At 38.8% G+C, this 27,989-nt stretch overlaps 1 protein-coding gene across 2 annotated transcripts in view; it reads left to right on the top strand.

The window, feature by feature from the left end:
* The window catches only part of celsr3 (cadherin, EGF LAG seven-pass G-type receptor 3), a 62,838-nt gene that overhangs the window by 31,281 nt on the left and 3,568 nt on the right, over nt 1-27,989 (top strand). Inside the window, exons 13-34 of one of the 2 annotated variants that reach the window (XM_053235996.1) lie at nt 412-580; nt 7,594-7,735; nt 8,061-8,181; nt 12,617-12,800; nt 14,290-14,391; nt 14,536-14,630; nt 14,749-14,958; nt 15,664-15,847; nt 15,972-16,121; nt 16,224-16,383; nt 17,222-17,389; nt 17,494-17,620; nt 17,850-18,056; nt 20,447-20,621; nt 22,126-22,238; nt 23,183-23,262; nt 23,530-23,656; nt 23,829-23,948; nt 24,787-24,884; nt 26,765-26,859; nt 27,014-27,187; nt 27,523-27,717. In XM_053235996.1, the coding sequence (XP_053091971.1) occupies nt 412-580; nt 7,594-7,735; nt 8,061-8,181; nt 12,617-12,800; nt 14,290-14,391; nt 14,536-14,630; nt 14,749-14,958; nt 15,664-15,847; nt 15,972-16,121; nt 16,224-16,383; nt 17,222-17,389; nt 17,494-17,620; nt 17,850-18,056; nt 20,447-20,621; nt 22,126-22,238; nt 23,183-23,262; nt 23,530-23,656; nt 23,829-23,948; nt 24,787-24,884; nt 26,765-26,859; nt 27,014-27,187; nt 27,523-27,717 (3,196 nt within the window). The remainder of the gene's footprint in view (nt 1-411; nt 581-7,593; nt 7,736-8,060; nt 8,182-12,616; nt 12,801-14,289; nt 14,392-14,535; nt 14,631-14,748; nt 14,959-15,663; nt 15,848-15,971; nt 16,122-16,223; nt 16,384-17,221; nt 17,390-17,493; nt 17,621-17,849; nt 18,057-20,446; nt 20,622-22,125; nt 22,239-23,182; nt 23,263-23,529; nt 23,657-23,828; nt 23,949-24,786; nt 24,885-26,764; nt 26,860-27,013; nt 27,188-27,522; nt 27,718-27,989) is intronic. The other variant, XM_053235997.1, reaches the window with a different exon arrangement.

Genomic DNA, 27,989 nt, shown 5'->3' with positions numbered 1-27,989 from the left:
ATTCCATTAGCATTTACTTTTGAATTTATTAATTAATTCCAAGGTAATGGTTCCCATAATGCAAGTTAGAAACACTCATTCAACATCCATCATCAGTTTATTATCAGTCATTAGGGATATAGATGTGTTTTTTCACTTTTTTATTGGTTTTGCTATGAAACAATGTAACACAGAACACTTTCTTTTACTCACAGGAGATAAAAACAATTGTCAGTTAGGTAATATAAATGATCCAGCAATGTTCTAGCATTAAGGTTATTGACTAATAAACCTAGGATTAACATTAGGGATATATATATGAAGGGGAATAAACTTGGAGAATAGTTTTTTGTCAGCAATAACACCAAATAAAACAGGCTATTTGATATATAATGTGTGTGTGTGTGTTTTGTTTGTTTTGTGTCCTTGCAGGGCGTACGTTTAGGGGTGCGTCCAGATTCCCCTGCTTTGCCCCGCCCCACCAGAGCTGTAAAAGTGGAGACTGGTTGTAGCATTGGCAACCCCTGCAGCACCTCCTCCTGCCCCGCCCACAGCCAGTGTTCTGATGAATGGGAACGCCATACCTGTATATGCGAGCCAGGTAACATGGAGTGTTTGTGTTTGAAATAGTGAAGGTATTTCCAATTGGTGTGACCCAAAAATACAATTTAACCCAGTGTATTATTTACACAAAAGCATAAGGAGATCTACCGAGCTGTTGTCACAGTCATGGAGGGGATTTTGCACATGCTGTGCAGACGGTCTCAATTATTAGCAGTGTATCAGCATGATGACTTCCTCAGGAGAAAATCTGTAGGTTTGGAAGAGAGAAAGTGGAGATTTTTGGCTAAGTGTTGCATTCGTCTGTCTCCCTGCCGTGCAGTTTTTTGGTTTGGGGCTGGGTGAGCTGCCAGCCAGAACTGATTTGCATAATTATTGCCCTTCAGTAGTGGGAGATTGGATCGAGCCCTACCTTGAATGCACGTGTATTTGTTGATAACTGTGGAGCTGTGGCGTGGCTTTGTGGGTGCTGTTCTTTGTGCTGGTAGTTCACCGCTGAGGTTCTGTACACGGTGATACTGCTTCATGAAATGCTGTTACACCTCCAGAGCTGCCTTTTTAAACATAGTGTGTGTTTATAGATTTAGATGTGTGAAATATTGAAGCTCTGTTTACATGCAAACATTTCTATCAGTCCAAATGAATGAATTCTGATTGCAGATTATGAATAAACTGTTTCTATGTACCCTAAATTCAGCATTGGGTTAAAAATTTCTGCTTATGTGCAGATTACATGTCATTTACACCAAATGGATATGCGTGTGAGCAACAGGATTTAATCAACATCATCCTAACAACATGTGGATTAAAAACAGTGGGACATGCTGTTGGTGGTGTGTTTATTTTCCAATAACTGCATATCCTGAAGGGTTTTATTCCACTTATACCACAGCATTCTGCCACTACTGTCAGTGCTGCTGCTATAGAAAATTAATCAACACCTTCTGATGAGTCAGATTCAAGAATCAAACATTGCAGTGATATAAAAGTAATTAGTCAGTTCAGCATTTTAGCTGAATTAATAACCTTTTCCACTCACTGTAGTTAGTGAAAAAGTCACAGCAGTTACTGAATAATATGCTGTACGAATAATACCTGAATAATAAGTTGGAACATGTCCTGAATTATTCTACTTTTAATAATTAGCTGTTTGTCTATCCCATTTTCAAAATTGATTTTAAATCTTCTTCTTCCTTTTCTCTTTCCATCGTTTTTTTGCATTCATGATGCAAAAACATACAGCCAGAACATACACACATACAAAAAACATACAGCCAGATATTCCAGTTACAAAACTAATCAGATTGAAGGATTTACATTGCAATTATTCTTCCATTTAAAGGATTAATACATTTCTAATGAATTCCTATTCAAGCTAACAATGTGGATAATCCATATTGTTTGAATGAATAGAAATTTCATTATTCTGGTTTACTCGATTTTGATTGAGGTGTATATTTGTTTTTATTTTTGAGCTGTCAGTTAGATTACTATTTGAGCATGTGGAGAAAACACAGTGGAAAGTAGATTCCTGTCCTGTTTAAACAGACGAGTTGAACTCCTAAAAGAGTGTAGGAAATTATAGTGCACTGAGTCTATGGTTTCAGAATGACGTGCAATAGAGACCCTTACAGTTAAAACCAGGTTACAGTTCCAGCTCTAAGACATAATTGAGGCTTAATATCCTTCAGGAACCTTTCTCAGTGTCAGACTGAACAACCTACCAACTCTCTTTCTCATATTATAAGTGGTTGTAATTTAGAGATTACATTACAAGGCATATTAGTGGTCAATCTAATTATATAGGATTTCCCAGATCATTACATGAGCAAAGGGGAGTTGGTTTAAACAGGAAGTGATGAAAGTGGCTTTGCTGCCAGGAAGGTGTTCTAGTTTAAAATGAGCTGCTTGTACTACTACAATGCACATAAAAGGGTGAGTTTCAACATCTTATGTGACTCCCTCAAGTAGTTTTTATTCTGTCTGTTCAAATAAAAAATTCCCTGTATCTGGGACTGTTAGAGAGGGAGTAGACAGAGAGAAAAAAGGAAGGTGTAAGTGCTTTGAGGCACAGGAGGAGGATATGGAAATCCCAACAGCACTACACTGAGTCCTTTTTCATTCTGCAGCTCTAACACTCACACTAACACTTTATTAGCTGATGAAAAAGTATGTGCGCACACACAGACTCACACACCTACACTCACGCAACCACTTCATTACCGTAGTTATAAAGTTGCATCAGCAGTCTGAGTGTTATTAATAGTTCTCAGCTCTAAGAGGCATCAAGCTCTGAAATCAGTAACTCTAAATCATTCTGTCTCTTCTCACTATGACAGTAATGAATTTTCCCATTTGTTGCATCATCTTCCCAAAGAATGAAATGCGCATTCAAACACCCACAAAGCACACACTCTAAGAAGCACACACTCCAAGAAATAAAACCAAAAAACATCTGTGGTTATGTTAAAAAAGTATGAATTCTATCTGAAATAAAAGTAATGTATTAATCTGTCACCTATTCAAATTATTATTACATATAGTTATGATTTATTGAAGTCACTATTTCAGAGTTTACTGAATGTTACACTGCCACAGACAATATGCATTTGTGTCATATAAAGCACATAAGATGAAAATTCTAGGCAATATCATAACTTTGTTTCTAACTTTATTTATGTATTAATCTTTTTTTGTTGCTTGTATTTGGATTCATTGTAACTTTCTTAAACTTCACAAGATCAACATGAAAATCTGTCACACTACAATTAGCCTGAGTCTCAAATATCTTATAATTTTACTTAATTAAAAAATTTCATTTTTATTCAAACACATTTCAAAGATTATGTGGCACAAATCCGATATCAAACATTCTAATGTGGATTGCCTTCAAATACACTATATGACCAAATGTATGTGGAATCCTGACCTATAAGTGCTTGTTGAACATCTCATTCCAGACTTAGTCCCCCCTTGTTGCTGTAACAGCCTCCACTCTTCTGGGAAGGCTTTCCACTAGATTTTGGAGCTTGGTTGTGGGGAATTCTTAAAGCTACAGCATACAAAGACATTCTATACAATTCTGTGCTTCCAACTTTGTGGCCACAGTTTGAGGAAGGCCCATGTATGGGTGTGAAGGTCTGGTGTCCACATACTTCTGGCCATATAATGTGTGTGAAATGTAACTAGTAAAGGCAAACTTAAGTTTATTCTACTAGATATAAAGATAGATGGGACAGGTGTCTGAGAAAATGTCTTTAACCTACTACAAAGCACCTGTAGAAATAACCCCAGGTAATACAAATCCCTCATTTTCTTCAATAGAGCCCCTCCAGGAAGTGCTATTTTCTATTGTCTCATGAAAAACCAAACCCAAGCCATTGGTAATGGCCAAATTTAAAACACATAACAATAAAATATATACTACATTTAAAAGAATTATCAGAGGAGCCATGTTTCTGGGGGCATTTAGTAAGTTACTGAGTCCTTAGCGCTAGTGTAGTTAGTGTCTTCACAATGTACACATGGTCGTTATACCAAAAGTCCCATGTGTACTGATTATTGGTGCCCAATACTCAATTTATTCAGGGATTGCTTATCCCGTGTGGATAGGTCATAATTACCAGTCATCATTACATCATTACTTAACATACACAAGTCCAGAATTGTATCTTGTCCAAGTAGTATTTTACACATTGTGGACCATATTCAGAGCTGGCAACTTAAAAAGTTACATCAGTATACAGAGTTAAGCTGACTTCCTGGGCAGCACGTTTAGATTATACATATCACACCTCTGAGATTGTCGGATTTTTCTTCAATTGAGGTATCCGAGACTTTTTTTCATCATTTTTAAACACAAGCACTATTCTTTAAGACAGAACATATCAAGGGATATTTAATATTGCCCTCTAATGCCATTTTTCATAGTGAGTGTACTTTTTGAGTGTATTTACATGCTAGAAACATAAATTTCAGGTTGACATATTATGAGGAATACTACACCTCACTCGAGCCAATAGAAAATTTGACTTAACTTCAAGGTCAGAATCATGTGTAACTGAGACACGCTGCTGTTTTCCTGCAAACTCCGCCCCACTCATGCCACTCTCACACAAGTGCCCGTGAAGCGGGTCTAAGCTCTGATTACCAGTGTGCACAATTTCATGTGAAGTGTTAACTCCTTACTATGCGCATGTAACTCAACTGTAAATATGGCTTTTTATTATTCCACTGCATTATTGTGTCTATGGTGACAGTGCAGTGTGTTCTGGTCTGATTACATACTCAGTGTGAGAAAGCACAGCAGGCAAGCAAGTCTTTTTTTCAAAGACGCAGTGTGCCAGTGTGACGAAGGAGTCAGAGTCAGTTGCTCTGGTTCCTCTGGAGGGAGAAAATCTCTCGGCACTGCGTCTGGTTTGAATGGGAGGGAGGGAAGGAGGAGGAGGGGAAGGGAGGAAGATCAAACAGACAGAGCAGTACTGGTTGATTAGAGGCGAGTGGTTCATTGTGTTGGAGCCTATAGAGAGAATGTCTTTCTTTCAATAGGATTATAGTGTGACTGTGAAGTCAAGGTTAGGGTCATGTTTTGTGTAAAAGTCTAAGCGCTCCTGCATTCTCACATTCTGTTCTCTCTCTCTCTATCTCTCTCTCTCTCTCTCTGTCTTTCTCTCTGTCTCTCATGGATGTGTCCTGTTTCTGTCACTTTTATTTGCTTCTCTGTGTGCCCCATATAGTGAATGTAGGCTTTCTTGTCTTTCTCCAAACCTTAATTAAAACGATTTATTTTATGTAATGCAAGCACCTCATGCTTTCAAGGTCTTCAGTATTAATTAATAATGTTCTTGATTTTCCATGGATCTTTTCAGCAAGTTTTCGGTAAGCTAATGTAATAAAACGGTCTCCATCACTACTATCAGTTGGCCTGGAAGCCCTTTCAGAGATAGCAGGTGGTCCTAGGCTATGGAATAAATGAGACTGAATAATTATTAGGTTATAATGGCTGATGATAAATGGACATGTGAATCTCCCTGAAATATCTGAAATATTTATTAGATTATAATGGTTAGCTGTGAATTGAGATTCTTGTCCAATTTTGCCCAAATGACATTAAGGCCTTGGCTTACTCTTTAAGATTTTTAGAATTTGTGTGTGCATTTGGAGAAATTGTTCAGTGGGGAAAATGTTCAGTTTGCTTCTTTTTTTTTTTTGATAGCTGTGATGAGCTCAGATCTCAAAGAGAAGACTAAATCTGAAACCAAAAGTAACTACACATACCATATGCACTATTATTCTGTCAAGTGTAACACAGATTAAAGGCAGTGAGATGTATCGGGATAATATGATATGAATGTAAAAGAGTGCACATATGAGTGTGCGTTCGCTAAGGTTTATAATGAGCAGTTTTCAGGGGCTAAGTTTAAACTTGGTTGGTGTTAAATGTCAGTGAATATCTGATATATATGATATTTATGTTGGTGTTCTCAAGTTTACACATTTTTACATACGTCAAAATTGAATGAAAGAAGCTGCAGATGCTACTTATCAGATCCAAAAATCAAAACCTTATGAAGTTCTGTTTGATCTGCACTCAGCCTCAAAGCAATGTGGCATAACCGTGACATCCATCACTCAGTTTGACCTTCCGGTATGATTTTTTTTTTTAGCTACAATTGCATATAATCGTCTGTTTTTAATCCAAGTAATACATCAATCAGGACCCTTATACATCCACCTAAATAGTACATTAATCAAACTGTATCCAATTTTATCCAATTATATGATGTGGGGAATCCAATTATTATTCAGTTAAATAGAGTAACAGAGTTGAATAGAGTCGAGTAAGTTCGTTACATGTTTTGAAAGGATGGGGGGAAGGATTAGATGGGGTGGGATGGGCATTCAACTAATATTTCAAAGCAGAATGATGTGGGAAGCAGAAGCTTCATCTCAACTTCTGGTTGTCTGTTCAATACATTTGGAGAAGAACCTAATTAATTATGGAATAAGATAGATAGATGGATGCATGGATGGATGGATGGATGATCTTCATTGATCCCTAAGGGGAAGTTTGGGATAAAATACAAGGGGGGTGCTGTTATAGGAAAATAAACAATGGTGGGTTGATATGATACATTACCACCACAAAATGGATAATTTCCAATAATATTTCAATAACAGCACATACTGAATTGTTTAATTTCTCTTATGACCTTATACCAAAACAATTTGCCATCTAATACAAATTTGTATTAATTGAAGAACAAAACATCATTTTTTATGTTTTATCAGTTTATAGTTACGTGGAACATACAAAAGTTGGTTCCTGTAATCACTTCTGTTATAGCCACTATAAAGAGCCATTCCCTCATCAGTCTCATTTTTTACTCTCTTAAATAAGACATTAATAAGACAAGAATGATACTTATTACCAAGAAACTGCAAAGTGCAAATCTCTCTGTCCTGAAAACTTTTTCATTTCCTTCTCAAAAAAGTTATAGCTTTGTTCTGACTGTAACAAAGCTCTGACGTTCCTTTCATAAATGCAAACTAAATGTATCCTCACAGAAAACTTTATCATATCAACAATTATACACATTTAATAATCCATTTATGTGGCGTATACCATGCAAGTCCCTGTGTAAGTTGTTAGTATAGAAATAAAAATGTATTCGAATGGGCAAATTAATATAAACGTCTGATCTGCTTTGCAGCTGGAACTACTATCAGAGCTGCTGTTACAGAAAATTAATCAACACCTTCAGACCAATCAGAATCAATCATTCAATAGCGCTGTGGCGTAATTATTATTATTGCACTAGGTATAATTTTATTGAATAAAAAATTCTTGTAGATGGATTGTGAAACATCTTCACTGAAGAAGACAACTGTTCTTGGTAAAGAGCAAAAACATTTGGCTCCAGGCTCTGTATGTAAAGAATTGATCTTTTTTAATTCTATTATAATTTAACAGCAAGATCAGCTTGGCTAGCAGATGCTCACATTCATGATCAGACAAACCCAGGAAAAGTGTGTGTGTGTTTGTGTGTGCAGGTTTTTATGGTAAGAGCTGTACAGATGCATGTCGATTGAACCCGTGTGAGAACGAGGCTCAGTGCCACAGGAAGCCGAGCTCCTCCCACGGCTACGTGTGTGACTGTGGAGACAACCACTATGGCCAGTACTGCCAACACAGGTAACCCCCCTCCTGTGATGTGTGTGTGTGTGTGTGTGTTTCATTGACATTTGTGGGCTCTGAGAGGATAACAGGAGATTTATGTTTGCCACCAGATAGTGAGTCTGGTGGCCTTATCCTGCCTCATGTTCATCCATCCTCAACCAAAACACACATACACGCACACACACACTCTCTCTCAAAAAGTTAAATTGGTTTTTGTTATCATGCATTTGCTTGCTTGTCCATGTTTCCATGACTGACTGTGTGTATCACTGGGTGCAGCTATTAAACTGTCTTGATGTGCATGTCCATATGTTTGTGTGTGTGTGTGTGTGTGTTGCAGGAGTGAGCAACAGTGCCCCCGTGGTTGGTGGGGAAATCCTACATGTGGACCATGTCACTGTGATATCAGCAAAGGCTTCGACCCAGACTGCAACAAGACCACCGGCCAGTGCCTCTGCAAGGTGCCGGCCCACACACACACACACACACACACACACACACACACTCTATCTCCCTCTCTCTCTCTCTCTCTCTCTCTCTTTGCCCAGAGAATTAAAAATATATTTTAAAAGTGTCTATAGCGGGTTTAAACAAAAATTAACAAAAATATGTCAGGTTTTGTTGTGCAGTCTTTTTATTCACATCTTATATATTATTTATGAAAAATAAGACAAAAAAGGAAAATATTAACTCCAGTTTGAAATTTCTTCCCAATTTTCCAGTTGTATGGCAGCGGTGCAATATGTAAAATCATGCAGATACAGGTTACGTAGAAAGGTTGTGAAAAGCAAAAAGTTCTGTGGCGGGAAATGCCTTGTTGATGAGAGAGATCAGAAGAGAATGATTAGACCGGTTCGAGCTGACAGGAAGGCTACTGTAACTCAAATAACCACTCTTTACAACCATGGTGAGCAGAAAAGCAGCTCAGAATTCACAACACTTAGGACCTTGAGGAGAATGGACAACAACAGCAGAAGTCCACATTGAACAAGAATTCATCTGAGGCTACGGTGGACACAGGTTAAGATCCGGCGACATTTTTCCGTTATTTAACTGTAACCCTTGACCTGTATGATTTTATATGTTGCTCTGCTACCATATGGTTGGCTAATTGGATAGTTCATTGTACTGTATATTCACAGGGAATTTCCCAACATGTACAGGCATGCAGCACACGTGGCTTTCGTTTCGGTTTCAGCTCAGCATGTAATCTCATGATCCAGCTGTGTCAGACCATACAGCCACATAGAAAACAAAGAGTTAAATACAAATGTACACATGTGCACACACAAATAGTCCTCTAAGTAATTAATCTCTCATTATAACCCAACCTCTAATCCCAGTGTTTGATCCTAATCAGTACATTCATGATTACCATGATCTAATTCATTATCATAAAGACACGAGGGTGTTGTTCTACGAGAATTTTAGACGGCTTTGACATATAAAAAGCTCCTGGAGATTATTCAACACAAGATTTGGCAACACAAGAAAGCTTTGAAAAAGCTATCTCTCTCTTCACACGCATGCACACACACAAAGCCCTTGATCTCTTATCGCTAATCTGAACCCCTGCGATGCTGCCTGATGTCTGACCTTTTGAAATCTCTCTGTTCTTTTGGCAAAATCTGTCTTCTTTTTCCTCTGAAACCCATTGTCTGCTCACGGCCATCTGAAAATCAGATTTGTGGTAACATTTTACACGTGTATTCATCTGCATAGCTAAAATATTAATATACGTTGTGAAACTGTACCATTTCCAGCATTTCACATTTTTTATTATTATATATATAATGATACAGGAACACTTCACATCATAACATCATAACATAAACCGTGAGTAATCAGTAACAGACCGTAACAGTAACAGTGACGGGACTGTGGCGGAGACACAACCAGAACACATGCAGGCACGTGGCAGTGTAAACAAAAAGCATGTCATGAACTGAATACATGAAAGCAGCGCTTTTGACATGCATGTGTATAAATTTATTTAACCCTGTGTGTTTTCTGTGTCTATGCCCAGGTACATCTGGATTAACTGATTGTGTAATGATCTGAAAATGATTCAAAAACTATATGTGCTGTACCTTTGCAAAGGTCATTTAGAAGTTTTATAGTGCATATACATAAATACATAAAGGTAGTAAAAATTTTAGCTTAGTACACTGGGTTTCCAGAAAAACAGGATGTTTTGCACAAAAATCCTACACAATTTCAAGATTTTCAAAGAATAACATTCATTTTTATTAGTTACAGATTCTAGCATAATCTTATTTTATTTCTAACATGTCCCTAGAGATTATGGAGAATATGTCTAAGATTTCCCGTCATAATGTTGTAATTGTCTGGTGTGCTTGTAGCAGCACCCTGCCAACTCTCCTCATCTTCTTACTGACCTAATCAGTGTCACTCGAGTCTGTTCTGGCAAGCACCTTACCACTTTAGTAGGCGTTGGAGTCAAATAGACACACACTATCGCGCACACACACAGAGTAATTGGTTGCATCGTTAGCCTGTAAGGCATATGGTAATTGGTTCACATGCGTGAAGCCTTAATTAAGAGAGATTAGTTGCGCTGTAAGTAATGTTAGAGACTTTAGTCAGCAATACTGAGGCAGACTATGCTAGGCTTGTTCATTTCTAATTGAGTTATGGTTATTGTATTAATACTCTTGCTCAGGATAAGTTAATGTTGCTATGAATTTTTATTTAAGAAATCATTTTAGCTAGTAGAACTTTAAAAAAAACTAGCATTTCTAGAAATGTTAGTTTGTTAAATCTGAGTAGGCCTGATAGTGCCTACTCAGGAAGGCATGAGGCCCATTTCCAGAAGCTTCAAACTGACTGTCCCTCAGTGGTGAAATGAACTTCCAACCTCAATCCGCACAGCAGAATCCATCACTATCTTCAAAAATGGCTAAAGTCCCACCTCTTCCATGAACACCTAACTAACCCCTAACTTGTCCCCAATCAGAATAAATAAGTAAATAAATAAATAAATAAATAAATAAAATCTGTACTTCCACAGGCTCTTACACCTCTGCTCTGTGCACTTCGCTCCTCTAGCACTTAATTAAACATCTTGAATAGTAGCACTACTTGTATTCTTCTCTGCTTGATATATCGCTTTGCTTGTATTTCCTCATTTGTAAGTCACTTTGGATAAAAGCGATTATTTTCTAATTATTTTATAATTTTCTAAACAAATAAATGTATGTATAAATGTAAATGTTCTCTACAGCCATGGAAACCACTACCAGCATTATTAAAGTTATTGTGCCTATATATAATGCTGACTGGAAACTAATGACAATTTAAATGAAAATGGGTTTAACGGGTAGAACACTCAGAAATTAAAAAACAATGTGTTTCCAATAAATAGGCAAATATTACTGTACATTTAAATAATAGTTTGTTTGTAAAATAAATCTGCAGTTAGTGGGGCCATGATTAGTTAGTTAAAAGTTAATGGGGTCTATGTAAGAAATTTGAGAACCCATGATCTACAGTCATCACAGAATTGTTTCATTTATGAAGTTCATTTTAAAAAGTTTCCTGAGTTACATGCAGTTCAAAATCACACTTTTGTCTATGTCACATGACAGATTTGTTTGTCTACTCACTGTATTCAACATTATAATGGCAACTAAGCAGTAACTCAGATGAGTGAAGAGACTGGAGAAATGAGGCAAATGAGAAAGAATTGTATTGGCCAAGCAAGATTTAACGTGGAAGAAATTGAATAGAATTTAAGTTGCTCCCGTAACACAGGCTAGGTTAAAATAAACAAGCAGTAAATTAAACAAGTACAGGATCTCATATAATGATATGTACGGAAATATGAACACTGTTTCATACCTTTTATTACCCAAATATTCTCCATAATATCTGGGCAAATTTCATTTTTCAGCAATTCTCCAAATGCTTTCCCAACCGTTTACACTCACATCTCAGCTCATTTCTCTTATTTTAGTTTCGACAATCAAAGCCAGTAAAATTGCTAGCAGTTGATTTTGTGGTTCATTATATTAATTAAGGAAATGACATATTTCTAACTCAAATTGAGGACAAAAATAGGCATCAAAATGCTGATTTAGAAGAAAGTGTCTGCTCACACTTGAATATTTTGATCTTCTTCCTCCTCATACTGGAGAAGTAGCCATGTTTCATCGCTCAAGCAAGTCAGTTAATGAATATAAATGCCCACCTGAGGAGGGAGTCTGCTTCATGAATATTAATTACTAGTGGGTGGCCTCAAGGCTCTGAAAATGAGTTATTATAGTTATTAAGTATGATACAAGTTAATATGTAAGGAATAAAATACTTGGTATGTATGTGGTTATAGGAAAGTAATCAACGATGGGGTAGTGCAAATACATTTCACATAAATGTTAAATAAAATGTTAAAACTCACAGAAAACTTTACCATTTCAATGATTATACACTTTCTTAATTAAAGAGTAATTTGTTTATTATGACTGTGTGTTACGTGGATTGTCCACTACACAAGTTCGTGTGAATGAGCTGTTAATAGAGAAATTATCATTTATTAGAACGAGTGCATTAATACCTAAATAAACTTGTGATTTGCCTTGCAGCTGGAACTACACCACTGTTATACAAAACTAATCACCCTGCTCTGTCTTTCTGTTTTATCTGTTTGTGTATATGTTGCATACTCATGGTTGCATGTTGTATGTGTTGCATGTTGTGTTTTGTCTTGCTAACATGCATATGTGTGTTTTGCATATGTATATTTATTCATTAATGTGCTTTTGTCTGTCATTTTGTCTGTATATTTGTCTGTGTATATTTATGCTTGGATGTCCGTGGACGTGTCTGTTCCTGCCCATGCATGTGTACGTCTGTGTTGTGTGGCCGTATATGTGTCAGGAGTTCCATTATCGACGGCGGGGCAGTGACGTATGCCTGCCATGTGACTGCTACCCAGTGGGCTCCTTCACACGGTCATGTGACCCAGAGAGCGGCCAGTGCCAGTGTAGGCCGGGCGTGATTGGTCGACAGTGCAACATGTGTGACAACCCTTTCGCTGAGGTCACACAGACTGGCTGCGAAGGTGGGACAGAGTGACACACACACACACACACACACACACTTAATTTAGCTTCCTTTGGGTGATCCATCCATTCATCCATCCCTGCAATAAAAAGCAACAGTGATAAATTACTTCAGAATAATAAAATAAATCTATATGTATGTTACAAAAGTTAATTTAACACATGATTTTGTGTCTGCATCTCCATCCATGCAGACATTCATTCATTTTCTGATATATTACCTATTTCTTCTTTACTCTCTGGATTAATAATTTATATGTGTGATTTTTTTTCCCATTTAAAACATCATTCTGTGGAAGTACTACTACATTTGTGTGTTATTTTGCTATCATGTAACACAGAACATACAACACTATTTTCATAATCATGATCACAATAGAAGCACAAAAAAATCAAGCACAAGTTAAACGTGTTGGTGCATACTGGTGTAGTAGAAACTAGGTCACCTGACAAAGAGCAGCGGAATAGGAAAAAGGGGTTAGGATAAAAATTAATACATTATCAGGTATATAAGCTGGGTTATGGTAAGGTCCAGTTAAATCAGATCCTCTTATTTTTTTCAAACATATTTTTTTATATTATGACATTTACAGGGTTTTCTCTAGGTTTTCAGAGGGCTTAGGTGCTGTCTGTGTTCCGGGGGCTGGTGGTGGTTGTCAAAATATGCTACAACTTATTTTACAAAAATGAAATATGCAAAATTGTTAGGCAGGCGAGACAGCTCTTACTCTGTGACTGTCTAGATGAGGACTTGCATCACTGTCTGTGACTGGTTCTCACACTACACTGCAGGAACGGGGGAGAAAACTATTCCTGTCAGAGACGATCATGGGGAATCCACATAATCCGCAAGTGAAGAAGCTACCTAAGGCTGTGTTCACACGTCTTTTTGAAGCAGTCAGCACCTGTTTTACATAAAAATCCTATGGAGTAGACTGTGTTTTCAAGAACGCCCTGAGCTTCTTTTGGGACACTCTCAATGGCATTTTGGAGCAACGTTTTTTTTTTTTTTTTTAATATGAAAAAACACTTTGACCAGCTGTTCAGAAAATTACGTTATGTGTGAACACAACCTGACTTTGTTTAGCTAAAAAGCCACATTAGATACTAACATTAGTTCAGTCGAGGTATATTTATGTAATGTCAACTAGCTAGCTTTCCACAATAATAATAATAATAATAATAATAATAATAATAATAATAATATAGAAATCAGTCAGTTGCATCTAGTCAGTAGTTTTGCTCTTGCATCTGTTCTAAGACTGGCTCCTGAGTCGATAATATGCGTGAGATTTCTTACCATGAAAACAGCAACGTGACCAGAACGAGCAAAAACCCAACCAAATCAGCAACACACCAGCATTATACCATTAAATTTTACTTTGTGTCTTCTTGTCTTCAGGGTCAATTCCCACCTTTACTTACCTGCATTACTCACATATATCAAAAAATGTTTAAAAAAACTATTTATCCCTCTGCACTCTGCAGTGATCTATGATGGCTGTCCAAAGATCATCACCATGGGCATCTGGTGGCCGAGGACCAAGTTCAACATGCCAGCTGTGGTGCCCTGTCCCAAAGGATCAGTAGGTGAGTGTTTGTGTTTGCGTTTCTGTGCTGCCTGGTTTAAATAGATACTCTTTAAAACACAGAATGTGTAGGTGTGTGATGTTACATAATTATAATAATGTTATTAGTTGATTACAATAATTATTGTGTGTGTTTGTGTTGTAGGAGCTGCTATTCGTCACTGTGATGTAGACCGAGGCTGGCTGGAGCCTGATCTCTATAACTGCACTTCTCCTGCTTTTGTTGAGCTCAACACAGCGGTAGGAGAGCAACACACACACACACACACACACACACACACACATGCCTCTTTTGTACACATCCATTTCCTGCAAGACTTCTAATACAGAATGTGTGTGTGTGTGTGTGTGTAAGCAGCTGGAGGCTGTTGAAAGAAATGAGACGGTACTGAACACCATCACTGAAAAGAAGCTGGCCCATCAGCTGCGTGACGTCACCGAGGCAACAACCCGTCTCTATGGCAACGACCTCCAGATTGCCGAGAGACTGTTGTCCCGCCTCCTGACCTTTGAAAGCCTCCAAACAGGTTTCGGTTTGACAGCCACGCAGGACGCTCACTTCACCGAGGTGAGAATATACACTGCACACACACTCCAGTTCTCTGTGTTTATACTTCTGTCTCTCTCGCTGTCTCATTGTCTCTGGTTCATATTACCTCATTGTTTATCATCTCTCTGTGTCCCTCTCCTCTTCTCTGTCTCTTACTCGTCTTTTTCTATCCCTTTCTCTCTGTATTTCTGCTTCTGTTCTCTTTGCTCCTTTCCACTTCTTTTTCTCTCGTTCTCTATTTGCCTTTTTTCTCTTTCTCATTCCTTCCTTTTCTCTCTCATTCTCCTCTACTTTTCTTTGTCTCTGTCTCTTTCCCCTTTTTGTCATTCTTCTCTTTTCCTCCCTCTGTTCTTTTTTCTCTACTCATTTCTTGTATCCTGTCTTAATTTCTCAATTTCACTTCTTTTTTTTCTTAAACTCTTTGTCTCTCTGTCTCCTCCATCTGCCCTTCTGTCTTTCTCACTTTCCTTCTCTTTCTATTTTTATCTCATTGTTCTCCTCCTGCTCTCTGTCCCTTTACTTAATTCTCTTTCTTCACTTATTTCCTCTCTCTGTCTTTCTCTTCCCTTCTCCTCAAATGCAACAACATTATTTCTCTCTCCTCATCTTTCGATCTCACCTTACCTCTAACTCCCAACTCTTTTTCTCTTTTCTCTTTCTATCTTTTTCTATATCTATCCCTACCCCGCTTCCCTGGCTCGTCCCTCTCCTCTCTCTGTGCAGAACGTGTTGCGAGCATCCAGTGTGTTACTGAGTCCGGACACAGCAGGGTTGTGGAGGTCGCAGAGCTCTTCTCAGAGTGGAGCAGCAGGCCTGGCTGATCTGTTAGAGCAATACTCGCGCACCCTCGCCCAGAACACCAAACACACCTACCTCAATCCTGTAGCCTTGGTGGCACCCAATATAGGTCAGTCACAAACACACACACTCCATACACTCTCTCCAGACAGCTCACATTAATCCCAGTTATATATCATGCATCTGAATGTGTGTCCAGATACTAACACTAGCTGTGTTTGTGTTAATTGCAGTAATGACCGTGGACCGTCTGGAGAACCACACACACGTGCGGAAACGCTTTCCTCGCTATCATAGCATGATGTTTCGCGGGCAGTCCCTCTGGGATGCACACACACATGTAGTGCTGCCACCGAGCGCCCTGGTGCCACAGCGCAACTACTGTGAGTACACACCGAAAAACTGACGTTTTTACACTTTTATACCTTCTCCCTGCATATTGCTGTTGTTTTTATTGCTTTAAATATTGTTTGCTTTATTTTCAGCCCCGTCGAGTCTACAGGCCAATCAGACGCCAGAGGTGCCAGCAGCACGACGATCTGGTTGGCCGAATAATTCACCCTTCACCATCGTCATTGTCCTGATATACCGCAGCCTAGGAGCTGCGCTTCCTCCCAAATACCATACAGACCGTCGTGGAGTCAGGTGTGTGCGTGTGTGTGTGTGTGTGTCTGGCCTAAATTTTATTTTTATTGTTATTTTATAACACACCAACTGGGTACCAGGGAGACAAAGTGAATGTCCATGGGAGCATATTCCAGCTCTATGTCAGTGTAGGCGCAAGTGTAACACCAGCATTTTGCTAATTTTGGGAGTAAGTTTTTTTTTTTTTATTTTGTGGTCAAAAATACACAGAGCCACTGAGCTAAACATGGAGATGACTACATTTCACTTCAGTCTTGGAATGAACCATAAAGACACACTATGACTAAGCCTCACTGTGGTTACAACATTGATGTACCATAAGCCCATGTCGCCTTACGTGAATTCTCAAAGTGAATAAACTTTTTTTGCCCATTCCTGCCAAACAGTTATCTGGAGGCCACATATTAAGTGTGACACTTATTAATTTGTGAGCTCAAGTTATACAATTTGTGGCCATGACTTTATCTCTTGGCCACAACATAATCATTTGTTTGTGGCCTTGATATATTAAATCACATACTCTCTCTCTCCCCAGTCAATCACAGCAACACTAGCCAATCATGGGCATCTATGAGCTCCAGAATGCGTAAGAGCGCTTTCCTCCAAATGTGTTATGCCTCTCTGTGAAGCAGCAGGAGCAGCAGTTCGAAAAGATACAAAAGATGAAAAGAGTCGCTGGTGTTACGTGTCCAGAGAAAGCATGTGATGGCCTTCACCCTCCCCAGTTGGTAGCTGTTGTATGATAGTGGAGAGTGGGTGGGTGGGAATTGACCAAGACCAAATTAGGGAGAAAATGGGGGAAAAACAATGCCCTAAGTGTGGCTATCTTTACCTGCAGGTTGCCACGTCACCCGGTACTGAACTCTCCTGTAGTGAGTGTATCTGTGTATAATAACCATTCATTTGTGGAGGGTTTCCTGGAGTCGCCTGTCATGCTGGAGTTCCGTCTCCTCGAAACGAGCAACCGCAGCAAGCCTCTGTGTGTGCAGTGGAACCACACCAGCCCGTGAGTTTCACAAAAGAACTTTGTGTTGTATAGGAAGCCGTGGTGCCATTTAAAATGACATTCTTCCTATAGCCTTACATTATTTCCTGTACCTGTGTGTGTAGAGAGTCAGCAGGCGGTTGTTGGACAGTGAGGGACTGCAGTGTTGTCTATAGAAACATGTCACATGTGCGTTGCCAGTGCCATAGACTGGGTACCTTTGGAGTGTTAATGGACAGCTCACAAAGAGAGGTAACACACACATACACAGCTCACACAACAAAAAGAAATTAACCCATAAAATAAATTATGTAAATGTGTATGATTGCTGATGTGTATGATTGCTGATCAAGGGGTCTGTGATAAAGCGCAAAGAAAGCTTAATTCATTTAATCATTAATCATATCATCATTCTCTCTCTCTCTTTCTCTTTCTCTCTCTCTCTCTCTCTCTCTCTTTTTCTCTCTCTGTTGGTGAGCAGCAATTAGAGGGTGACCTGGAGACTCTCGCCATAGTAACATACACATCTCTATCCGTTTCCATGGTGGCACTGTTGCTAACGGTTACAGTGCTCTCCTGTCTGAGAGAACTGAAGTCGAACACACGCAGCATACACTCCAATATGGCTGCCGCTACATTCCTCTCTCAGCTCACCTACCTGCTGGGCATCAACCAAACCGAACAACAGGTGAGTGAGTGAGGGACCAAGGGAGGGAGAAAGGGATTGAATGAGTGAGTAATGGGCAGTGTAAGGGAGACAAGAAGTGTGTGAGTGAAGGTTTGATCGAGTGAGAGGGTAAGTGTGCTGAAGTGTCTGAAGGACTGGACAAGTTAAGGATTAATGGACCAAGAGAATGAATGAGTAAGAGACTGAGGGAACGAGGATGTAAATTAGATAGTGAGTAAATGAGTGGAGAAGTGAAAACATGTAAAGGAGACCTGAAAGAGAGAAGGAATGAAGGAATATGGGACCAGTGACAAAGTCAGGATGTGAGTATGATAGAGAGTGAGGAATATTTTGATTAAGTGAGTGAATGAGTGAGGGAGGGAGGGAGGCAGGAAGGTAGGGAGGGAGAAAGTCGAGGAATGAAGAGTGATGGAATGAGTGATTGAGTAAGTAACCAAGTGACAGAGTGAGTGAGGAACTGAAGAAGTGAGAGATTGAGTGACTGACTGAATGATGAAGTAATTGAATGACTGAGTAAATGACCGAGTGACTGAGTGAGTAAGTAACTGAGTGGCAGAGTGAGTGATGGGGTGACTGACTACATTAGTGAGTGAAAGAATGAGTGATTGGGGAGTGAGTTAGTAGATGATGGCGTGAGTAATTGATTAACTGAATGGTGGAGTGACTGAATAACTGCCTGAGGTAGTGACAGATATACTGATGGACCATGTCAGTGAGTGACTGAATGAATGACTGAGTTTCTGAATGAGTGAGTGACTTACTGAGTGAATAATTACTGAGTGAGTGACTGGTTAACTGACAGTGACAGAGTGAATGACTGGCTGAATGACTGAATGAGTGACTAGGTAACTGACTACCTGATTGAGTGACTGAGCGAACGTATAGCTGAGTGAATGACTGAGTGAGTGACTGAATGAGTGACTGAGTGGGGGCTTAGTGACTGAGGGAATGACTACCTGATGAGTGATGAGTGAGTGACTGAGTGAGTGAGTGAATGTGTGAGGCTGTTATGGACATATAAATCATTAAAAGTCAGTTTAATGTTATAGACATATACCTTCTACCCGGCTCAGTGTAAAAATGTATGTATTAGCAGTTGGTTATAAATGTTACAGACAGCACTATGAAGCATGATTTTGATATTCATCTAAACGCTACTATCACCGCCATCGGCACAGAGAGCACCATCAATCACACTGAATATTACGCTGTGACTCAGACTTGAGTAAAATGCTTTTGTCTGAAGTACACACAACCATGCAGCCACACACACACACACACACACTTTTCCCTCGAGTGCAGCCCACTCACAATAAACACTTGCAATTGACGAGTTAATAAATTCAGTGCATGTGTGTTTGTGTGTGTGTGTGCGTGCGTGTGTGTGTGAGTAGATGTGTGGATGTGTGAGCACGATATCATTGTATGTCCTTTCATTCATGATTAATAGTTTTTCAGAGCTTGAATTGCAGCTTTAGTGACATTTCAGCTTCAATAAAAGAATGAACTAGTTTTGTGCACAGCTTGAAGGTCTCAAATCGTGTACAAATACCATGGTAGCATAGTAAAAATAATTCAGACATGGTGTGTAGTGTCAGACAGACTCAGTGGTCTTGCTGTCAGTTTGATGGATGACAGGCTTGCACAGTTCTGCACTCTCTACCCTCTTGGGTTAAAATTAAGTGTGCCTCCATTATTGTAGTGTATTATTCAATAGGCACATTTGGTTGTCCTTGGCTTAGAGTTGTACATTAATGAACTAATATGAAGACAAAAGTGAAATCACAGAGCTAAATCAATGCATCTGATACTATGCAGGGATGCTGAAATGTAACCATAACAACCACTATAAATCTCAGTTTAAGCAAGGCCTATGCCTATGATATCACACTGCTAAGAGAGCATGAATTTTTACATTAGTTTCGCTGGAGAATCCCTGACAGGCACTTCATCTTTCAGGTCTTTCAGGTCATCAATATGAAATGACTGAGTTTCGCAAAATTTTCATTAAATTTGTGCAAAGCCTATCAATAGAGGTTCACATTAGTGAGTTCTTATATATAAATTGTGTGAATGTTCCCTGTGAAAGATTTACAAATAAATCTGTTTACATCCAGTTCATAAATGAGGCCTAGTATCTCTTACTTAATGAATTTCCAGTAATCCCACTGGCTATTTATTTGGAAAACATATTTTTATTGGCTTGTTTATTCTCACATCATCCTTGGCATAATGGTATATCATTATTTTCCACTTTATCACTCCAGTTGGTTTATTGTCTGCACAGATTCTGTTGCTGTGTCATCCTGTTTTTCTTTTACATTATTCAGTCACGCTCCTGCATTCTGACTGACATCCTATTTTCTCCACACTTGTGTTTTCTTTCTCAGTTTTTGTGCACGGTGGTAGCGATCCTGCTGCATTATTTCTTCATGTCAGCGTTTGCCTGGATGTTTGTGGAGGCTCTGCACATTTACCGCATGCAGACTGAAGCCCGAAACATCAACTATGGAGCCATGAGGTTTTACTACGCCATTGGCTGGGGAGTGCCTGCTATCATTACTGGTAGATACACATACACATGCAAAAAAAAAAAAAACAGCAATTATAGGACTTTCTGTTTAAATCAAATATAATTTATATAGTAGTTGATTTGAAATGACTTGATGATTTAAGCGGTTAACCACGTATTATAAGAGTAAAATACTGCCTAATACTGCCTAGGGATTAAGGTTCCATTAGCATTTGTCAAAGTTGCGTTGTCTCTCCAATAAAACTGTATGACACTAGCCTTTTTAAGTTTATATTCGTGGGAGATAGTCAGCAGCCAGGGGGTTACTGAGGTCAAATCACTACTGGGGTGACCTTGAGCAAGACCCTCATCCCTCATAATCTCTGCGGACACTGCACAATGACTTCCTGACCCCGGCTTCTCAGCACGAAGCCACCAATCCTGAATTAGCATTTACCCAAAGTCTTTCAGCAGTAGTTAAAGTGACACTGACCATTTACACTGTGGGTTCACACGTCTAGACTAAAGCTTAGTTTGTCTGTGATAGTGTCTTGTACTGACATGTTCACATTTACTCAGAAGCCTTATGTATTTAAGGTTTTACTCACTTTATATCCAGTATTATAATATGTTATAATTTTGTACTGAATATGTTCATGTTTATTTTTATTATTCTAAATACTCTTGCTTGCACTCTCTACTTTTTGGTCTATTTATCTAGCTATCTGGCCATCTAGCAATTATAATTAGACTTGTAATAAACATAGTATTATTGTATTTATATGTATTTTATGTATCACAGTGCTGCTGAGCTCTCAAATTTGATTGGTCAGAAGATGTTAATTTAATTTTTCTCTGACAGTAGTGCTGACTGTAAATAAAATCACAGGTTCATTTTAATGTGCTTGTTCTAATATGTTAACATTTCCATAATAACAGCTCATTCACAGAGACTTTTATGGCAGATGCTCCCCAAAATCTAAGACTAATAATAAACTAATTAAAAAAGTACTGTTATTTAACAAATTCAAAAAATTTGAGTTCTGTAAGGAGATGTCTTAGCGGTTTTGGAATATTTTTATATTACATAAATTCTGCAAGTTCGTTTGCCACATTTTTTTTCTCAACTTGTCATCAGTCATTTAGTTACATCACTGGCCATTTCACATGACAAGACTTGTGCATGTTTTAACAAGAATAAAAACCACTGACTCATTTAGCCTCCAGATCATCTGTGCATCAGTTATGTTCCCATACTTAAAATTCATCTCTCGATTCAGAAAATTTGTTAAAAGTGGATAAAATCAGGCTAAAGTCTTGTAGTGTGTGTCCAGTTTAAAAACATATTTTATCCAAAAATAAAATTTACACAATTTCCTAAATGTAGTTGATGACCCAAGACATTCACTGTTGAACTCCATTAGTTTTGCATGTAGCTACTAAGCTAATGTTTCAGATAAGTACAAATAAGTAAAAAGTAAAAAAAAAAAAAAAGGATTTATTTATTTATCTGTCGAGTATATGGTATGTCTTGACATTTATGTGTCTGTGTTCTAGGACTGGCTGTGGGTCTGGACCCAGAAGGTTATGGGAACCCTGATTTCTGCTGGATCTCCCTTTATGATAAACTTATCTGGAGTTTTGCTGGACCCATCGTCATCGTTATATTGGTACGCCAAACTCTGCAAATAATCAGTATTGCATTTTATTCAGGGCTAGCTCAGGGCTACATCAGGGTCATCAAGATCATCCATGTAGCCTTGATTAAACCCTTAGAGTTAATATTTAACACTCTTATTTCTGTAGTGTATATGTGTGCATAGATGTTTTAGCATGTGACCTACTTTAATTTTCTCCCGCTCTTGATATCACCTAGATGGATAGCTTTACTGAAATGGATTGGGAAGCATATTTCAAACGCCCATTTTTATTTAGTAAATCATGTAATCACAGAGAAGTGATGAGGCAAGATTTACTTCCAGTGAACATTTTTTTTTCTCCACTGCCTTTGTCTTGCTCATTAGTGATGTTGACCCAGATTCCTGTAAAGCTGTTTAGTGACTGTGTGACTGCTGAAAGCGCTGTACAAATAAATTTAAATTGAATTGAATTAAAGTGAGTTAAATTCCAGCATGGAGCCAAATCCAGGCATTGTAGTGGAAATAATGATGCTTGACTTTACTGTAATTGGCCTGTGGGCATATGTACACCGCATGCTGCCAGTCTAGGGCAGTCTAATATGAAGGAGAAATTTGTGCCATTGTACTATAAATCATGTCAATGTCATATATAAGACATATCCATCCATCCATCCATCCACCCATCCATCCACCCATCCAATCATATATCCATCCATCCATCCATCCATCTATCCATCCTTCCAACCATCCATCCATCCAGCCATGCTTCCATTCATCTATTCATCAATCCATCCATCCATCCATCAGTGCATATGTACAAGCAAGTGTGTGTGTGTGTGTGTGTTGGCATTATTAGTGTCACAATAAACTGACCTCTATGATACAACATACAACTGGCAAAACATGTTATTCTGTTCTAATAAATAAATCAATAAATCACTAATATATATATACTTTCTTTCTTTCTTTCGTAGATGAATGCAGGGATGTTTACGATGGTTCTACGTATGACGTGCAATCCGTCTCAAAAGGAGACAAAGAAGCTGCCCGTAATGTGAGTTTTAAAATACACACACACAAACACACACAGAGAGAGAGAGAGAGAGAGAGAGAGAGAGAATCAGGAGAAGTTTTATTCTGCATGACTGGATGTCTTGTTTTTGCCCCAGTTTTTCAGGTTACATTAGGGTCAGATCTAACATTATTCAGTCAGACAGCTAGTCCCCTTTAGCTAACCTTCTCCTATGCTGCCAAATGAGCTCCATCAAAAACTTTAGTGATGAATTAATGTGGATAATTTCCATTTTTCTTCACGCCTCAGTGCCACTATCCGCAGTGCCTTTCTCCTGCTGCTCTTGAGTGCATGTGTGTGGTTCTTTGGGCTAATGGCAGTCAATAACAGCATCCTGGCCTTCCACTACCTCTTCATCATCCTCTGCTGTATACAGGTGTGTGTGTGTGGCTTATATGAATGTTTATTGGAGGGTTTGTGCATGGTAAGTATTAATCTTTTATTTTTTGGGTGTGTGTGATCAGGTGAGCGAACCTGTGTATTGAATAGTGTGTGAAATATGTGAGTGTGTGTGTGAGCATTGACCAGGTTGTGGTGTTGTGGGTTAGGGTTTGGCAGTGCTGCTGGTCTTCACTCTGCTGAACTCAGAAGTGCAGGAAGCCTGGAAAGCAGCCTGCTCTGGCAAGAAGAGTCCCAGTGAAGAGCCTCCCAGACCTCCTCAGATTACTGTAAGCACACATACACACACACACACACACACACACACACACAAACACACACACGTTGGGGTTTGAATCATTGGTGGCCTGTTAATTCTCAGAAATTATCATAAAGAAATTATCTCAGAAATCACATACAACTAAAAATATCAGATATAATGTATGTATTTATTTGTATATGTACAGAATGTATATCAGTCAAAGAATTTGAGCAGCTGCTGCGCTGTTATAGGAAAATAATCAACAACAGGGTAGTGTAATGCCAATACCACACCAGCGTTAATTATTTTCTTATAAAATCATGTCTCAAGGTGTTTTATTCCCATGATACAATAGCAATTTACCAACAATTTGTATTAAAAAAGATATTTTATGTCCATTAAAAAACCTAGTTCTTATTATCACTTATTCTACAGCAGCGATAAACAGTTGCTCCCTCACCAGCCTTTCTTTGGCTTCTCTCTCTTGAAGTTAATAAAACAAAAAAATGCAACTTGTCATGTTACCGATAAGCCAGAAAGTACAAAGCCCTCTGTCCTGAAGACTCTCCTGTTGCAGAAAACGTACTGACAGTTACAAAGCACTAACACTGGAGACTCCTTTGATAAATGTTAAATAAATGTCTCCTTACGGAAAACCTCACCAGAACTTATCCAATTAGATCCTGATGGTTTCCAAGAAAATAAAAAGTCGCAGAACAAAAGTGCATTGCTTGAAGTTCAAGCAAAAATGCAACATATCCTGGTATTCAAAACCTTTTGATCAGCAGAGTATGTATTAATAAAGTGAGTTTCTTTGTTTTGTGGTGTGTGTGTGTGTGTGTGTGTGTATATATCTGTGCGTGTAGGGCCAGAACCCATACAACAGTGCCTCCCTGCTGGAACAGAGTGGATTACATCGTATCACACTGGGAACCTCCACCATATCATCAGTCAGCAGTGCTCGGTAAAAATACAAACTAACATAACATCAATGCATCACAGGAAATATGGACAGAGACAGCATGGTCAAAAAGAGACCGCTTTTTAAACAGTTTCATTTTTTAGTGATTGAAGAAACCATTTTGTTAATATATTTCATGCCAAGTTGCATTAATGTGAAATAATAAATATGATCATGGAACCCCAAACCAAAAGAAGTTGAGAATCTTGCTATAATGTTACTCAACTGTCTCTGCTGTGTAATCTATAGTTCTGAATACACTTCTGAGATGAGTTCCATATAACACACAAAGTTCCCAAACGACCAGGATATGCTTAGGGACATGAAACCGCACAACTGGGGTGGACGGATCAGTAGCCTGTGTGCCTAGGATAAGCATGTTTTGTGTTCATAGTTGCCCATTAGACACGTAGACAAAAGTTTTCATTTGGTACTTGTGTTAAAACTTAATGCACTTCACCATGGTGTGACATACATAACTACAGTGCATGCTACTCATTCCGAATCCCTCTGTCTACTGCACTACACACACGTGCCATCTGGCTCACTGCAGAATGATTTTTACTAAGCGGATTAATTAGCATGCAGCTGAATCATGAACATGTGGGATGTACTACAGTATGCTAGTTAACTTGTGCAGCACATCATATTTCAAAGCCAGAAAGTTCACCAACAACTTTATGGTGGCTTTATGTCAAGGTCACAGTGTGCTACATTAAAAACTTTATCAGGAGACGATAAAAACTACAGCTATACAGTTGTCCCTTCCACAGGAATTCACATACTTGTTTGTTTCTCATAGTCTGTATTAATGCTCGCTGTATGTTATTACATTATTAGCTACCACCTTTTAGTCTAGTCTCAGTGAAGTATATGGGCAAGCAAAACATGGGCACTGGGAAGCACCCTGGAGCTTTTACTTGCCTGGTGGGCTAACTTATACATTTATAATTTGTCCACCCCTGCTACTCCCACTCATTTATTAACTCAGTTATTCCCAGCAGCTGAAAATGAACATGAAAGCACACAGGATTTCTGAGATCATGTAACTGAGATTCATGAAAATCCTGATTCAGATTTAATGAAATCCAGCACATTTACAAACAATTATTATGCTCATTATTATGCTCTGAAACTAACCAAAAAAGAGCAAGTTAAGCCTACTTACACCTTCATCATTTAAGAAGTTCAAAATCGGCGCTGAACTACATTACCCATCAGCCCCAGCATGTCACATGACCATGTCACATGTCCCACTGATCACCCACACCTGTTTTGTGTTAACCCTAATAAGCACCCCTACTTAAGTTCTGGTTTCTGGGGGTTTCTGGGCCAGGTTTTTGTTGTTGTGCTGTGTGTGTGGCGGTGTGTGTTCCACAGCCTTAATCACAGTCTGCCTGTTTTTGCCTTGCAGCCATTCCTTATGTTTATAGTTCTTGTTTTCACTGTTTTGGTTGTTTTTGTTGCACCTTCTGCAATAAAATCTGCACTTCCTCTACAAAATCTGTGACAGCAATATAATAAAAAAGACACATTTTCACTGATTATACTATCACATTATATTATATATGTTTTTATTGATAAAGAAGCTCAACTCATTTGTCATGCTGTAAAAGAATTATTAGCTAAGTAGGTTAAAGAATAAATCTAATAACAAATCTTTTCTTAAGCAAACACCAAACAAATTGCCTGTCACTGCCGTTCTTTAAGTAATTAATGCTTCATTTTATAATTCTACCCCTTAATTCCTAAATTAAAACAGCTGAGATACATCATTATTTTCTAAAGATAAGACCATTTAGGCTCGGTTTACTAACTTTCTGTTTTTTTGTTTTTTTTTTTATCTTTGTGTTGTTTTGTTCGTTTATTGTTTAATTATTGAGTAGGGAAAACCTTCTAGCACGGCAGACTGCTGAGCACATGCTGGGTCACAAGGGAGCCACTGACCTTGATGTGGCCATGTTCCACCGTGACGGAGGTAAACCCACATAATACCCTCCATGCCACTTATAATAATACCCTAGTTTTTGTTATATGGTATTTCTTTCAGATTTTACTCACACATATGTCTTTTTGTGAATTCACACTCTTTTACTCTCTCTCCTCGTCTCACTCTGTCTTCTTTGCATCAGGTGAGGACTCAGACTCAGACTCTGATCTCTCTCTGGAGGAGGAGAGGAGTTTGTCCATTCCATCTTCTGAGAGTGAGGATAACGTGCGTCTACGTGGACGGATCCAACGGCGTTTCAAACGCACCAATCACAGTGAGAGATTGCTCACTGACCCCACCCACAATGGCGCCAAAGGTACTATTAGTATGTCTTCTGGTAGGTGCTGTTTGCATACACACCACCAAAAGTGCTATATAATTCAATATAAGTAAAGTACACTGTCTCTGCTAAATCAAGCAGAACATTCGGGCCTTTGAAGAGCATCTTGTTCTATCATTTTGCTTTGACACTGATGAAAACGGGAGAAGTTAAAAATCTTGTGTTGCCCTCGAGGTAACATTAGCCTGGTTTAAAACCAATAAGGAAATACTACAGCAAATAGAGTAGACCTTAGTGCAGCCCTAGAAACTTCTATTTCATACTAAGCATTGTTTGCCGGCCAATAGCATGGTGTGTTGTTTCCGTGTCAGATCTGGATGGAAATGACCTGCTCTCCTATTGGCCTGCGTTGGAGGGCTGTGAGGTTCACTCCCTGCAAAAATGGGGTTCGGAGCGCCGTCTCGGGGCCGATTACAGCAAAGATGCAGCCAATAACAATCAGGCAGACGCTGCACTCACCAGCGGGGACGAGAACGGACCAACACACATGCACAGACACCGCAAAGGTGAAACACACATGCACAAGTACAAATAGGGTGCCAAGAGCCAGGAGGGCAGCTCCTGAAGTCAGGACTCTTACTCACAAACCGAGATACGCATCCAGCCAGTGACAGCACTATAACCGAGTAGACACATGATGTTTAGACATCTTTGAGCAGATAGACATGACATTGGTTATGTGTCTGTTTTTAGCTGATATTGAGGTCTAAATTTGACCACACATACACATACAGTTGACACCAGGGTTGAACATCCTTTAATCTTAAGCTTTAAATTC

The sequence above is a fragment of the Pangasianodon hypophthalmus genome, chromosome 8 (genome assembly GCF_027358585.1).
Source record: "Pangasianodon hypophthalmus isolate fPanHyp1 chromosome 8, fPanHyp1.pri, whole genome shotgun sequence".
NCBI classification, from domain to species: Eukaryota; Metazoa; Chordata; class Actinopteri; order Siluriformes; family Pangasiidae; genus Pangasianodon; species Pangasianodon hypophthalmus.
This window is presented reverse-complemented; position numbering and strand designations above follow the sequence as displayed.